Source organism: Echinops telfairi, unplaced genomic scaffold (assembly GCF_000313985.2).
Source record: "Echinops telfairi isolate 266 unplaced genomic scaffold, ASM31398v2 ScPeMD7_7410;HRSCAF=8448, whole genome shotgun sequence".
Lineage (NCBI taxonomy): Eukaryota > Metazoa > Chordata > Mammalia > Afrosoricida > Tenrecidae > Echinops > Echinops telfairi.
This window is the reverse complement of record NW_022111310.1, coordinates 15904847-15920863: the sequence shown is the minus strand read 5'-3', so window position 1 is coordinate 15920863 and position 16017 is coordinate 15904847. Positions and strand designations below refer to the sequence as shown.

General features: G+C 38.1%; 1 protein-coding gene across 3 annotated transcripts in view; it reads left to right on the top strand.

The window, feature by feature from the left end:
* Nucleotides 1-16017, top strand: part of PTBP3 (polypyrimidine tract binding protein 3) — an 80005-nt gene that overhangs the window by 19373 nt on the left and 44615 nt on the right. For 2 of the 3 annotated variants that reach the window (XM_045296566.1, XM_004710947.4), the window contains exon 3: nt 2515-2599. In XM_045296566.1, coding sequence (XP_045152501.1) covers nt 2597-2599 — 3 coding nt within the window. In that variant the 5' untranslated portion in view covers nt 2515-2596. The remainder of the gene's footprint in view (nt 1-2514; nt 2600-16017) is intronic. The other variant, XM_004710948.4, reaches the window with a different exon arrangement.

The following is a 16017-nucleotide window of genomic DNA, read 5'->3' as shown; positions in this document are numbered from 1 at the left end:
TATATATGACGATGGGGAAATAGGTCTATGTGCATACATTTATAGGTTTAGTATTAAGGTAGCAGAAGGACATTGGGCCTCCACTCAAGTACTCCTTCAATGCAAGAACACTTCGTTCTATTAAACTTGCATTCCATGATGCTTACCTTTCCCGACATAATCACTGAAGACAAAGTGGGTGCATAAGCAAATGTGAAGAAAGCTGATGGTGCCTGGCTATAAAAAGATCCAGTGTAGATAAACAGGTGGCCACCTAGCTGAGAAGCAACAAAGCCCACATGGAAGAAGCACACCAGTCTCTGTGATCATGAGGTGTTGATGGGATCAGATATCAGGCCATCAAAGAGCAAAAAATCATATGAGTGTGAATGAGGGGGAGTGCAAAGTGGAGACCCAAAGCCCGTCTGTAGGCAACTGGACATCCCCTTACAGAAGGGTTGCCGGGAGGAGACGGTCAGTCAGGGTGCAGTGTAGCAACGATGAAACATACAACTTTCCTTTTGTTCTTTAATGCTTCCTCCCCCTCACTATCATGATCCCAATTCTACCTTACAAATCCGGATAGACCAGAGGATGTACACTTGTACAGATAAGAGCTGAAAACACGGAATCCAGGACAGATAAACCCCTCAGGACCAATTATTGAGAGTAGAGATACCAGGAGGATAAGGGGAAGGTGGGGTAGAGAGGGGGGAAACCAATCAAAATGATTTACATATAACCCCTTCCCTGGGGGACAGACAAGAGAAAAGTGGGTGAAGGGAAACATCGGTCAGTGTAAGACATGACAAAATAATAACAAATTATTAAGGGTTTGTTGGGGTGGCAGGGAAGGAGGGGGGGGGGAATGAGCTGTTGATACCAAGGGCTCAAGTAGAAAAAATGTTTTGAGAATGATGATGGCACAAATGTGCTTGACACAATGGATGGATGGATTGTGATAAGAATTGTACGAGCCTCCAATAAAACTTAAAAAAAGAAAGTAAAATGTAACCACTATGGAAAACAGTATGATGTTAATTTGAAAATAGAACTACAGTAAGATCTGGCAATCCTAATACTTGGTGTACCTGTATATCCTAGAGCAGTGGTTCTCAACTTACCTAAGCCGCGACCATTTCATACAGCTCCTCATGTTGTGGTGACCCCCCAACCTTAACATTATTTTCATTGCCACTTCATAACTGTAATTTTGCTAATGTTATGAATTGTCATGTGAATATCTGCTATGCCAGATGTATTTTCATTGTTACAAGTTGAACAGAATGAAAGCATAGTGATGAATCACAGAAACAATATCTAATTATATATTGTGAAATGTTTTATTTCTAATGACAAATAAATGAAATTTTGTCTTGACGCATGGGGTAGCATGGGTAACAGTCTTCACGCCAGGTACTAGTATGTGGGCATATCTGCATGTGGGCAGACCCACCTGGAGACAGGTAGAGGAGTGGTGTCCCGATTCCTAAGACCATCAGAAATAAGTGTTTTCCAATGGTCTTTGGCTACTCCTGTGAAATGCTTGTTTGACCCCCCCAAAGGGTTGTGATCCACAGGTTGAGAACTGCTGTCCTAGAGCAATCGGAGCCATGACATGAACACATTTAACACGAACATATATGTCATCTGTGTTCACTGCAACCATATTCATAATAGCAAAAAGGCGGAAACACCAAATGTTTATTAATGGGAGAATGGAGAAAAATCTATGGTTTATATGTACACAATGGAGTACTTACTACACAACACTAACAGGTAATGATGAATCTGTGAACTACGTCATAACATCAAGAAACTTCAAAGACAATATGCTGAGTGAAATTAGTCACAAAAGATTGAATATTGGGGAGGGTGCGGCTGGTGTGTGCGAATCAGGAATTAGAGGATAGATACATATTAATTTAGGTGAGAAGAAGGTTTAAAAAACCTGAAGCTGGGGTCCTTCAGAAAAGTTATGTTCCAGCTCCCTAAAAAATTCTGTGCTAACTATATTGTCCACTTTTTTTATCATGGTTTTATAGGAGCACAACACTGCCAATGCCATTAAAAGTTAACGGTCATCATCACATATAAATTAAAAACTTAAGAACCTACCAGAAATTAATTGTAAACAAAATGAAAAGGGAAAAATAGGTCAAAATTTTAAAGGAGGCTTTCACAAGGTATTTGCCTGTATAATATATTTGCACTTACATGATGCTTAGAGTTTCTGATACTTCAAACAAATACTCGGAGAATGGAGTTTGATAAAAAATGGTTGTAGAATTATGACTCCATTTTTGTGATGACGCTTTTTTACACAATTTGGGCTAGCTACCAATCATAGATTGTGTAAAAAATTTTTTTACTGTAAAGCTCACTTTTAACTGTTAAGTTTTGTGATTCTTGACTATATTTCCCTGAAATGTCTCAATATTCAGGTGAATGTATTCATTTTTAATATTCTCAGTAGTAAATATCCCAACCCATTATCCAAACTTGTTTTAACTGAGCATTGCTTTTGCTTTTCAGCGGGGATCTGATGAGCTTCTTTCATCTGGCATCATTAACGGACCTTTTACCATGAGCAGTTCTATTTCTGTGACAGGTGTGTATGGTGAGTCTTAATTTTTTTTCAAATCTGAAATGTTTTCTCTGTTGGGGTTTCAAGTTGTTGTTAAACAGTGTTCTTACATGTCTCATTTTACAGACATGTTGAAGTGCCACTCTAAGAGCAAAAACTAAAATTTGTGGCAGTATGGTTCTGTGGTATAGATGTTCAGGTAGAGGAGATCATTAATAGAGATAATTTACACATTATAAGGAACCACATGACTTAAAAAATGTATACCCTTGAAATCAGCAAGCTGGGTGGCACAGTGGTTATATGCGCAACTGCTAACCAGAAAGTCAGTGTTACCACGGTTTCTTCTGTGAAACTGTCCTGGGGGCTCCCTGTTATAAGTCAGAATGAACTCGATGGTAGTGGATTTGGGCTCCTGAAATTTGGGGGCCGGAAGGAATCCTGGACATGATCTATTCATTTACATACTCTCTCTTTAGAAAGTGATAGAATGTAGAGACCCCTAAGAATCAGCAACTGTGGACCAATTGCTCTTTATGAATGTCGCTTCTTTTATTTATTCTCTCCGCTCTTGGAGTTCTGGAAGAATCTGATGTCTTGGGGTATATTTTTAAGTACATAAAAAATAATAATAATGAGGTTTGTTAATTTATCTTGTTTTGCTGATTTAATACTGAGACTTGAGTTTCAAAAATAAACATGTATTGAATATCTTATAAGTTTTATTACAGTAAAGAGAAATAAAAGCCCCTAGCTACACTGTTTAAACCTACTGGGGGGAATTGTGGCTGCTGTGGAACTGTGTGCTCACGTCTGCTACAGCAGCGGTTCTCAACCTGTGGGTCATGACTCCTTTGGGGGTTGAATGACCCTTTCACAGGGGTTGCCCAGTTCATAACAGTAGCAAAATTACAGGAAGTAGCAACGAGGGTGCAGTATAGCACCTATGAAACATAAAACTTTCCTCTAGTTCTTTAATGCTTCCTCCCCTCCCACTATCATGATCCCAATTCTACCTTACAAATCTGGCTAGACCAGAGGATGTACACTGGTACAGATAGGAACTGGAAACAAGGAATCCAGGACAGATGATCCTTTCAGGACTAGTGCTGAGAGTGGCGATACCAGGAGGGTGGAGGGAGGGTGGGGTGGAAAGGGGGAACCAATTACAAGGATCTACATATAACCTCCTTCCTGGGGGATAGACAACAGAAAAGTGGGTGAAGGAATTGGGTAAGATATGACAAAATAATAATTTATAAATTATCAAGGGTTCATGAAGGAGGGGGAAACGGGGAGGGGGGCGGGAAATGAGCTGATAGCAAGGGCTCAAGTAGAGAGAAAATGTTTTGAGAATGATGATGGCAACAAATGTACAAATGTGCTTGACACGTGGATGTATGTATGGATTGTGATAAGAATTGTATGAGCCCCCAATAAAATGATTTAAAAAAAAAGAAGTAGCAGCAGCAATGAAAATAATTTCATGGTTGGAGGGGTCACCACAACATGAGGACCTGTATTACAGGGTTGTGGCATTAGGAAGGTTGAGAACCACTGTGCTACAGGAAGTGTAACTGATGGGTAGTCCCAGGGGTCACCCCTCTGGAGTCACCCCTGGAGTCTCACTGCACTGGTGCTTCCTCAGGCAGCTCCTGGTCAGCGATTGAAAATGGCAGGGTGGTGCTAGTGTAGGAGGACTCATCCTTTTAGAAGTCACTAAAGTTCTCTGATTGGTGACTTTGGTTGAGGACTCCCCCTCAGGCTTATTAAAATTCTCTGAGATTCTTCTTTCCTTATTCTCCCACCTGATTCTTTGTAGTCATTTTCTTTAATAAATCTCTTGTACAGCTAATCCATCTATATGCTTGCATTTTGGAGGTTTCAAATTTCACAGTAATAGGACTTCCAAAAGTCCTTGGGAAAATGTCATTATCTTTTAATTCCATTTTTCCACAAATTTTTGGAGCATCCTTGTACAGAGCAGTAAAAAACCATATAGTGTGCTAAATGAAGTATAAGGTGGTATGACTATCCAGGTAGTAAAGGTGTCTCAGAAAAAGATGAAATATAACCTAAAACCTGAAGAATAAGCAGGAATTATCCAGGTAAAAGATAAAGGGAATATAGTTTCATGGGAAGGAAAAAATTACAGAAAAGGAGGGAGATGAAAGAGAATGTGTACGCGAGTGTGAGGATGGGGGAAGTGGTGATATAACACTTGAGGTTAGTGTTTTGTGATCTAGCCATTATAGCACTGGGGGACAACCTTAATATTTCAGTAATATGCTCTCTTCCAAACTATACAGGTTTGTTAAAAAACAAATAGTAGCAACTCTGACCACTATCACTGAAGCAGGAGTAAATTAATCAATCAGCAGGCACTTATTTTAATGCAAGTACTGGAGTGCCCAGAGAGAAGTTCTCAGCTTGAGGTTATTATAGCAGACTGTCAAGATTTTACTTTGCCACATTTTTTGCCCTTTGTTTCATAATTATTTTCTCTTGATTTACAGTCAAGAAAAATAGAATTTAGGTAGGAGGTTCGCTGAGGAAGGGAGGGAAAAAACTGATAAGGGCTCAAGTAGAAAGATAATGTTTTGAAAATTATGATGGTAACATATGTACAAGTTTCCTTGATATAATTGATTTATGGATTGTTATAATCTGTAAGAGCCCCCCCAAATGATTTTACAAAAAGAAAAAGAGTTTAGAAATCTAGTGGCCTATATGAATTTGAAACATAAACCTATAGTTACTAATCCAATACATTTGAACAGTTTTTTTAAGTGAGATTTATAGTTAGTATGGAAACAAAAGTCTATCTCATTCAAAGTGCCTCCTAGATCCCTAACGCCCTCATTGATGTGCCACGGCAGCTGCTCCTTTTCTCTCTGTAGTGTAAGGAAAGTGTGCTTAAGTTGATGAATTTAAGATCGCAAATCTAGATTGGCATGGGCTGTTGCAAATTGCAGTGTTGGTTGTTGATGGAAATTGGCTTGGGAGAAAACAAAGTTTAGGTATTCTTTTTATCTTTCTGGAGCTATCACCCTAAATGCTCTTTGAACTGAGAACTTGTTTTGTCAGTTTAAAAAAGGGTGGATGTCTACCTTAAGCATTTAAAATGCACTGAGTAGATTTGCCTGCCCAGCATGGGAAATAAGCCCTGTGAACTACTAATGTTAGTAGTCAAATCATCATCAATGTTATCCTAAGAGCAGTGGAGGGCTGCTGAAGGTTTTTTTACTTTTGTGTTTCTGAGGTTATGAATCACATGAAATTGCCATGTTTAAAGGAGAGAGTGGTTGGATATCAGCAGTTTCGTGTGGTTCAGCCTAAACCGGTAAAAACACAGTCTGGCTTTGTGTTCATTGAATTGGAGGAGTGCAATACTGGAAGAAAAGCAGTTAAGAAGCGCCTGCTGTAATAATACAAGCGGTAGTAGCTTATACTTTGGCAATGGGCATTGTGATTTAGAGACTTGGAGGATTTAAGTAAGGCAAAATTGATTGCGATTGGTGAGCAATTGAATGAATAAGGAATTGCAGCAATCATCCCCAGGTTTTGGACATGGACTGGAATAATTGCCTAGACTGAAGACAGAGCCTTTCATTTATATTAGAGAATAAAAGAAGATAGCAGAATAAAAGAAGATAATAGACAACACAGCAAATTCAGATTTCTATATTGAGTTTGAGGTTCCTGTGGAACATCCAAGTGCAAAAGTAAGATAAGCAGCAGATTCTTCTGGTCTCAAACAATGAGTAAAATTGGAAGTCAGTTTATTACATAAATTAAGTTGACAACTGAAACCATGGGAGTAGTGTACAGTGAACCCTCGCCACTTCGCGCTTCGACTTCCGCGGCTTCACTCTATCGCAGTTTTTGCGTAACAGCACCCACTGCCTACACCCGCTCCTTCAGAGGAAAAAGACGGCGACCCACCTGTAGAGTACATCCCTTAAGTCATTTCATAGGCTATTGATTACAGTATTTGTAAGAACTGTATAATAATACTGTATGTGAAATATGTAATACTGTAAACTAGATGCCATAAATAATATAATAAATAATAAATGATAATTGTAACATCCAAAATGTTTTACTGTATTTTCCCTTTTTCGTTTAATAAATTGGGTAATACAAGTGTAATGGTGACTAAAGGGTGTTTTTTCATGTCCTCTATGCTCTAACTACGAAAATAATTTGATTTACAAATAAGGAATCCTACTTCGCGGAATTTCATTTATCACGGTAGGGTCTAGAACCGATTAACCGCGATAAACGAGAGTTCACTGTATCTCACAAAAGGTACAAGTTATTATCAAAATGTGTAAGTGTTAACAAGGACTTAGGGTAAGCGGAGCTCACTTACAGACACTCAGGTTATATCGAGAGGACCAATGGAAAGACAGATAGCTACATCAGTAGTCATACCCTGTTTCCCTGAAAATAAGACAGTGTCTTATATTAGTTTTTGCTCCCAAAGATGCGCTCGGCCTTATTGTCAGGGGATATCTTATTTTTCCATGAAGAAGAATACGGTACACATTTATTGTTTGTTGTTTTATTAAAAGAGATCTCGCACTTCCTGTCTGCTCCGGCTGCGCTGCAGCCAACAGTGAGCTGTGTGGCGGTGCCCGCTGCTACTGTCCGGAGTCCAGAGTTACAGAAGCTTCGGCCGTGGGTTGGGGCTTATTTTTGGGGAGGTCTTATTTTTTTTTTTGGGGGGGTGCCTTATATTTCAGCAAGAGGCAAAACTGTAAGTAGGTCTTATTTTTGTGGGATGTCTTACTTTCAGGGAAACAGGGTACAACCATGAGAATAAAGCAGTGCTTGACTCCCCAAGGCGGTTTGTTAAAACTAAGGCCACTTCCAGAGTTTCTAATTCAGTACATCTAGGGTCTTCAAAGTTGGCAGTTTGAATCCAGTCAATGATTCTGTGAAGAAAGCCCTTCAGTAAAGATGTGTCATTATAAAGTACCCCTGAATTGATTCCGACTCTTCCTGAGCCTACGTATGCAAAGCAGAATTACTCTACAGGGGTTTCGAGGTTCTGACCTTTCAGCAGAAGGGTAACAGGCCTGTCTCCCAGGGTGCCTCTTGGTAGGTTCAGACCACAGACCACCAGCTTTCCAGCCAGCAGTCAAGTGCTTCATTTGTGCCATCCAGGAACAACTCCATTCAGACTAAATAGCTGCTTTTCCAGGGTCCCCTATGTGGTTATATGTTACATCCTGGCCAGTGAGATAAAGTAAGTGTTGTGAGGGACTCATGGCATGTCTTGGAATGGGCACACTGTTTAGCCTTTCTTTTATTCTGCTGCCTGCTGGAGTTCCAGCTTCCTTGGATGATGAGGATGAGGGCTGCCCCCTAATAGAGCAGAGACCTGGAGCCTGGAACACTGAAGACTATTTACATAGTGAGAAATTAACTTTTTTTCTTAAGCAACTATGTATCAAATATATTGTTCTTATATGCAGCTAAACTTAAACTACTGTAGACACTGTTTAGTTTTTGTTAAACTCAAATTTTGCAGTTATTCAATGATGCATCTTTCATATAAAATATCAAGTATATAAATATCTTTATTTTATTTGTTTAATATTTACTGAAGAGAAATAGTGGTAGTTGTGACTATTAGTCTTCTCCTTTTAAACTACAGATCTTTATTTAGGAATTATTTAAAGTAAGGAAAAACAAACAAAAACCTGTTAAGAAAGACTAGGAGGAAAATTGGAATTTAAGGACAACAAAAGCCTGAAAGATCACAAAAGAGAACTACCGTAAACACTAATGTATAAGCCAAATTTTTCAGCACACTTTTTATGCTGAAAAAGCCCCCCTTAGCTTATACACGAGTGAGGGTCGTACTAACCTGATCTCTAGTCTCCTACTCATCTGCGGGTGCCTGCAGCCTTTGGGTTGTCCGAAGACTGCTGATATCATCACTCTTTTCTCCTGCACGCCGGCAGCCTCTGTTGTCTGTGCCGTATTGGGCAAGAACCTGCCCGCTTCTGTGTGCTGGCACCTGGGGTGCACTGCATCCTTATCAGATGAATGTTGGATGCGCCCAGCCGCTCTTCTCCAGGGCCGTGACCAATGACATAGCTTTTACAGTCTTATCTGTGCTTGGTCACGCCCCCTTGCTCCACACAAGCATTGCCGAATACAAGTACCGGTATATCTCTGGTCTTGGATATACAGTATGTTTATTTACAGTGCTTAGTCTGCTGTATTTTATTTTTTGTTTTCTTATTAACCCTTATCTGGACCCAGTGTTAACTCTGCTTGGATAGAGCAGACTGTGTTAGGGCTCATCATATACACACTGTGTTGTGTACGCACTGTTACTGCATGTGTTGTGTTAGCACCTTCCATACATTTGCGTATTCAGTAACAGTGCGTACACAACGCAGCTTGTATATGATGAGCCTAACAAAGGCTGCTGTATGCAAACAGTTGTCATCACATTCTGGAATATCATCAGACTGCATCAGGCCTCAAACTATACAAGCTGTGTTGTATACATGCAGTAAGGCAGCGAATGTAGTAATGCAGCGTGTGCAGAAACACAGCGTGTATAGTTATTGTTGATGCCATATTGTTTTTGTGGTTCCTCTTCCACTTACAGAGCTAGTTTACAGTTTTTCTTTGAAATATTCAAAAACATTTAACCTACTGATGCCTCAATGTAATTTTATTGGTACCTGTTTTTATTTTGAAATTTACCAGTAGCTGCTGCATTTCCCACCCTAGACTTATACTCGAGTCAATAAGTTTCCCCAGTTTTTTGTGTGGTGAAATTAGGTGCCTTGGCATATATTTGGGTCAGCTACTACTTGAGTATATACAATAATTGCCTTTTTAAAAATGCATTGTTAATCAGCGAATCTGTGGTTTTCCTCAGAATTCCACACAGGACATGCATTTTATTATAAACTGTGCTTTTTACACATACTTTAGGGTAAACTACCTCCAGAATCAAATCTCAGTACTACTACACCAGGGGCTAGACAATCTTAGTGTTGTGGGTCTTGTTCCTAACTTTAATAAAGACAGTGTATTACTTAATATATTGTCTTTATTACTTAATAGGTTTTGATAAATAACTCTTTGCCATACTTTAGTAGTTTTCTTTATTATTTTACGTAGTTTTTACTAATAATATTTAAATCCATTGCCATTGAGTCGACTCTGACTCTTAGCAACCAGCCCTATATGGCTATAGATATTGTTAAATATCTTTTGCATTTCTGCTCATTTAATCATGGGGTTTGTATCCATTACTTTGATACAATGAGATATTTGAATTTTCTACTCAATATATTTTCTTGCCTGAAATTGGCCAAATTGGTCATGAAATGTTTTTATATGCAGTGTCAGTTTGGATATAGACTAGATTGCTGTAATAGAGACCCAAAATAGAGAGTTCCTCTGAGCTCTGAGTAGGTGGTGAGGGATTTATTTAGCTTTTGGGTTAGGTTGGAAGCCAGGCTTTTGTGTACTCCCAAACTCAATATGTGACTTCGCTTCAAGATAAAATAGGACCCTCGTTTTTCCACCGTGCCCTCAGCCAGGGAAAAGAGGCATGTGGAGGATGGAGCCATCTCACATGAAGAGAACAAATTCGCCAAGGTTGACAAAGCTGAGTTCCAAAGGCTACATACCCTTAGAGGCAAGAACTATGAGTTGCACTTTGTTCGTCCATCTTAGTCAAATTGTAGTCACATTGCTTTAAGAGACGGAAATTCAAGAAACAATTAAGTCTTCATTCTAGTATGCCCTATTTAGTCATAATTCATGGAATGTTTTTACTCTAAGGGAGAAGGAAGATGTAGAAAGTAGGACACCAATAATTTCAACTGCATAAATACTTAACTATGAATATATTCAATATTTATTTTGTGTGTGCCTTTAGAATATTTGAAAATAAATTAATTAAAATGTTATATTCCAACTTCTAGATTTTTAGTATCAATAGTTTCCTCGCTTCTTAAAATAAATACACTGTGTAATCAGTGTCTAGATTGAAAAATAAAATGTCATTAACAATTGCAGGGGTCCTTCCTTTTCATCCAAGTGTGTTCATCAGCCTGACTCCCGTATCCAGGTTCCTTTGTGGATTTTAAAACTTTGTATCAATGGAACAATAAATAAATATGTACCCTTTTGTGTCTTGCTTTTTTCATTCAAGATTATATTTGGGAAATTTCATCTGTGTTGTCTGTTGTACCTTTAATCTTTTCTTGTTTCTTTGTAGCATTTTTATTTTATTGGCGGGCATTTGAATGATTTCCACTTTATTATCTTGCTGTGAATATTTTTTAACTTTAAAATTTTATTAGTTAGAAAAAGTAAATTTTTATTGAGAAAACAACACCAAATTAATACCAAATCAACAGTTTCTACAGCTACCATGCTGTGACATTGTTGCATTCTTGAGATTGTGCACCCAGTTGCTCCTCTCCCATTAACATACCTTGTAAGTATTGCCCCCCTAAGGTTACTATCCAATCTTTTGAGTTGCTGATCCTCATCTAGAGAATTCTTTAAAAGAGCATAATGCTAACAGCAGACATTTTTTACTAGTTTGACGAAGTTTTGTTTGATTTTAAGAAGACGTCGGAGGGTATTTTCGTTTAAACTTTCACTATTCTTAATATCTGCTGGAGAGAGAGGTATGCATTTCTCTGCAAGTGGAATTGTTTGGTCTTGGAATCTTTAGTAGATTCTTTTGCTTTGTACACTGTACACTCTTAACTAGCAGTATACTAGTGTGGTCTTGGTTTGTTTACAACTTCACTGTACTTCCTATTAATGTCCTTTGAATTTTAGTTATTGTGGAATAGTCATTGGTCTTTATTGGTGGCTTACAGTTGCTAGAATACTAAAAGAAATTGAGCACATCTTCAGAAAGTGTCTGAAGCTTTTTGCTCATTTTGTGTTTTCTTCCTGTTACTTATTTGGAGTGGCTGTTTCATATTCTGGATAGGAGTTCTTTGTCATGTGCATATTGCAGATATCCTCTCACACGCTGTAAATTGATAACAAGTTGCCTTTGAGTTACTTGTGATTCATGGCCAACCTATAGATTTCAGAGTAGGTTGTCAAGCCTTTCTTCCAAAGGGCCCCTGGCTGGACTCTAAACTCCAATTTTAAGGTTATCATTTGAGTATATTTACTGTTGACACACAAATTCCGTGGCTTGCTAGCTAAAACGAAGTGATATTTTTAATAAACTGAAAGTTCTCATTTTTAATGTAACCCATGTTTTTTATATAATCAGTCTTTCCAAATATTTTCATATACTCTAATATTTTTAATATAATCAGTCTTTCCGCCTTATCGCTATAACTTTTTTACATCTTGTTAAAAATAAACAGCAGTGGAAAACAGGAAGTTCCTCAAAAATTAAATGTAGAATGATGTGACCCCACAATTCCTCTCAAGTATTTATCTAAAATGATTAAAAACGGGCTTGAAGGAAAGAGCTAGGAGGCAAAGGGCATTTATAGAGGTCTAAATAAAGGCATGTACATATGCAAATATATTTATATCTGAGGATGGGGAAATAGATCTGTGCATATATTTATAGCTTTGGTAATAAAGTAACTGAAAGACATTGGGGCTCCACTCAAGTACTCCCTCAATGCAAAAATACTTTATTCTATTAAATTGGCATTCTATGATGCTCACCTTCCCAACACAACCGCTTTTAAGCCGGTGAATAAGCAAATGTGAAGAAAGCTGATGGTACCCGGCTATATAGCTTCTGGGGTCTTAAAGGCTTGAAGGTAAACAAGCGGCCATCTAGCTCATAAACGATAAAGCCCACATGGAAGAAGCACAGCAGCCTGTGTGATCACGAGGTGTTGAAAGGATCTGGTATCAGGCATCATCAGAACAAAAAATCATATTGTGAATGAGGGGGGCATGCTGAGTGGAAACCTAAAGCCCATTTGTAGGCCACTGGACATCCCCTTACAGAAGGGTCTCGGGGAGGAGACGTAGCAGCGATGAAACATACAACTTTACTTTAGTTCCTTAATGCTTCCTCCTCCCCCACTATCATGATCCCAGTTCTACCTTACAAAGCTGACTAGATCAGAGGACGTACACTGGTACAGATAGGAACTGGAAACACGGAATCCAGGGTGGATGATAACTTCAGGACCAGTGGTATGAGTGGCGATACTGAGAGGGTGGAGGGAGGGTGGGTTGGAAAGGGGGAACCCATTACAAGGATCTATGTGTGACCTCCTCCCTGGGGGACGGACAACAGAAAAGAGGGTGAAGGGAGACGTCGGACGGGGCAAACTATGACAAAATAATAATTTATAAATTATCAAGGGTTCATAAGGGAGGGAGGGGAAAAATGAACTGATGCTAGGGGCTTAAGTGGAGAGCAAATGTTTTGAGAATGATGAGGGCAGTGAATGTACAAATTTTCTTTACACAATTGATGTATGTATGGATTGTGATAAGAGTTGTATGAACCCCTAATACAATGATTAAAAAAATAAACAAAGCAAAATTAGGCCTCTAACTACCAGCAAAGAATAAAAAATATATATAAAAAAAATAAATTATCAAGGGTTCATGAGGGAGGGGAAAATGAGGAGCTGATACCAAGGGCTCAAGTAGAAAGCAAATGTTTTGAGAATGATGACAGCAATGAATGTATAAATGTGCTTGACCCAATGAATGGATGTATGAATTGTGATGAGAGTTGTATGAGGCCCCAATAAAATGATTTATTAAAAAGAAAAACAGGGATGCTTGCACATCAATATTCATTGGAGCATTTTTTATAGTAGACAAAATGTAGAAACAATCCAAGTATCCATTAGCAGATGAATGGATTATTAAAATGTGGTACATACTTGCAATAGACTATTACTCAGCCATAGAAATAAATGACGTGCTGGTAGCATGCTATGACATAGATGTGTCTTGACAACAGACTCTTGAGTAAAATAAGGGCAAATATTATATGTTCCTATTTATATGAAATATTTAACATAAGCAAATGCATAGAAACAAATCTTAGTGTTTACCAGGGCTGGTGGCATGGGGAGGCAGTTATTGCTTACTGGGTACCTGGGTTCTGTTTCAGGTAATGAAAAATATTTGGAAATGGTTACCAGTGAGGGTTATAAACATTGTGAATATTAATGTACACTAGTAATATACACTAAAATGGTTAAACTGGCATATTTTGCTACAATAAAAATGTAAATGTACTGTAGATTTTTGCTAATTAATATTTAGTTTTTCTCCGAAATTCCTAAGCCCTCAATTTTGAGACTATTACATTTATCATTCATAACCTCTTTCTGTAAAGTGAAATGTTCAGTTATATCTCACATATTTCATAACTAAACAAAGATACATGGATTATGTAATATATGTATATGCAAGAACTTATTGTTGGAAAACGGAATAATTAGTATTATGCATGTATATACAGTATGTGTGTGCGCGCGCATAGATAAGGATCTGCAAAAAGCTCATGGAAAACTTAGATTTTCTATGAACTTTTTGAAGCTCCCTAATACATATAGATATATTCTATAATATATGCTTTAAAAGTACATACCTATTTGACACTGTCTCTTCAGTTCATGAGAAATCATCCAAATTTAAGTTGTTCCTAAGCTTGGTACAGCTCTTCTTTACCATTCATAACTGCTGAGAAGGATTATCTTAAACCATGGGAAAGTACTTAGTATATAAACAAGTATAGGGATATTTATTTTACTTTCTTCCTGTTACTCCATGAAGACTGTATATTGAATTCTCATTTTAAAGGCTGAATATTGTCAGGTTAGAAAAATTTCCCATGTCCTAATTAATTTTTTTTAACAATGTTGCTTGTTCTGTTCCTTAGTCTCAATTTCTCCCCTTTCCTGGACTTCAAAATTTGTCTTTCCCTAGACTGTAAATATTCTGTAGTTAACTCTCATCTAACTCATTTTGACTCATATCTTTCTCTCGCTAACACTATATTTCTGCTTCCATTTATAGTCAAGATTTTCTCAAGATTGTTTATATTCCACTTTCCGTTATACTTCTTGTTTGCTTTATTACTTTGTGTTTTCCACCCACTCCATTGGCTGATCTCCCCTAATGTAGCTTTCTCACTAGTCTGTGTGAGACCATTTCGTTCATTTCTTAAACATTTTAGCCAGTTGTTATTTTAGTTAAGGAGTAGTTGGCATGTTTCATTACCAAAATACTTAAATACTTAATTTTTAATGACTTTTTAAAAATTCTTTTATCAAACCAAACATTAATTGCCTTTTTTTTTAAATAGAAAAAATGGTTAGTTAGGATAAGTTTACCTGCAAGTGTCAGTGGCCAAGACAAGACAGAAGTCAATTTCTGTTACATTCAGCAAGTTCTGAAGTAATCAGTAATCCCTGGTATATGATGCCTCTTCCCAGCTTTAGCAAGGGTCTTGTATGGTTGTTGGGACCCCAGGCAACTAGAGGAAAAGAAGAGAGAAGACAGAGTCCCCTTAATGGAAAAAAGCAACATGTGTACCATTTTTACGTTACACTGTCACACAGCCACTCCTAGCTTCAAGGAGGCTGAGAGTATATGTGTAGCCTTTTTTCGCCCCCTCACAGCCATGTGCTCAGCTAAAAATTGTTGGATCTAAGAAGACTAGCTGTTGGAGCAAACTTTTCCCTCTCCCGCAGATACTGGGTGCTGACTATGATTATGTAATAAACAGTAGGCTAGCTGATGAATTTGGCTTCGAGTATCAGTGGCTAAAACAAGTTCCTTTGAGCATTCGGCACTTGATAGTAAGGAATTCATTGAAATTGTTTGAATAAAGCCTTAGGGAGCAATATAATCTTTAAACTTCATAAATAATCTTTAAGTTGGTTAAATAACACTTTAAATTAGCCTGGAGAAGGAATACGTACAAAGAAAACTAACCTGCAGTAAGAATGTTCAGCCATGTGAATTTTATATTTAAATTTTGTAATTTGTCTCTTATTTTTTTTAATCGTTTTATTAGGGGCTCATACAACTCTTATCACAATCCATACATACATCAATTATATAAAGCACATTTGTGCATTCATTGCCCTCATAATTCTCAAAACATTTACTCTCCACTTAAGCCCCTGGCATCAGGTCCTCATTTTCCTCTTCCCTCCCCTCCCCGGTCCCCCCTCCCTCATAACCCTTGATAATTTATAAATTATTATTTTGCCACATTTTACACTGTCCGACATCTCCCTTCACCCACTTTTCTGTTGTCCATCGCCCAGGGAGAATGTCACATGTAGATCCTTGTAATCGGCTCCCCCTTTCCAGCCCACTCTCCCTCTACGCTCCCAGTATCGCCACTCACACCACGGGTTCTGAAGGGATCATCTGCCCTGGATTCCCTGCGTTTCCAGTTCCTATCTGTACCAGTGTACATCCTCTGG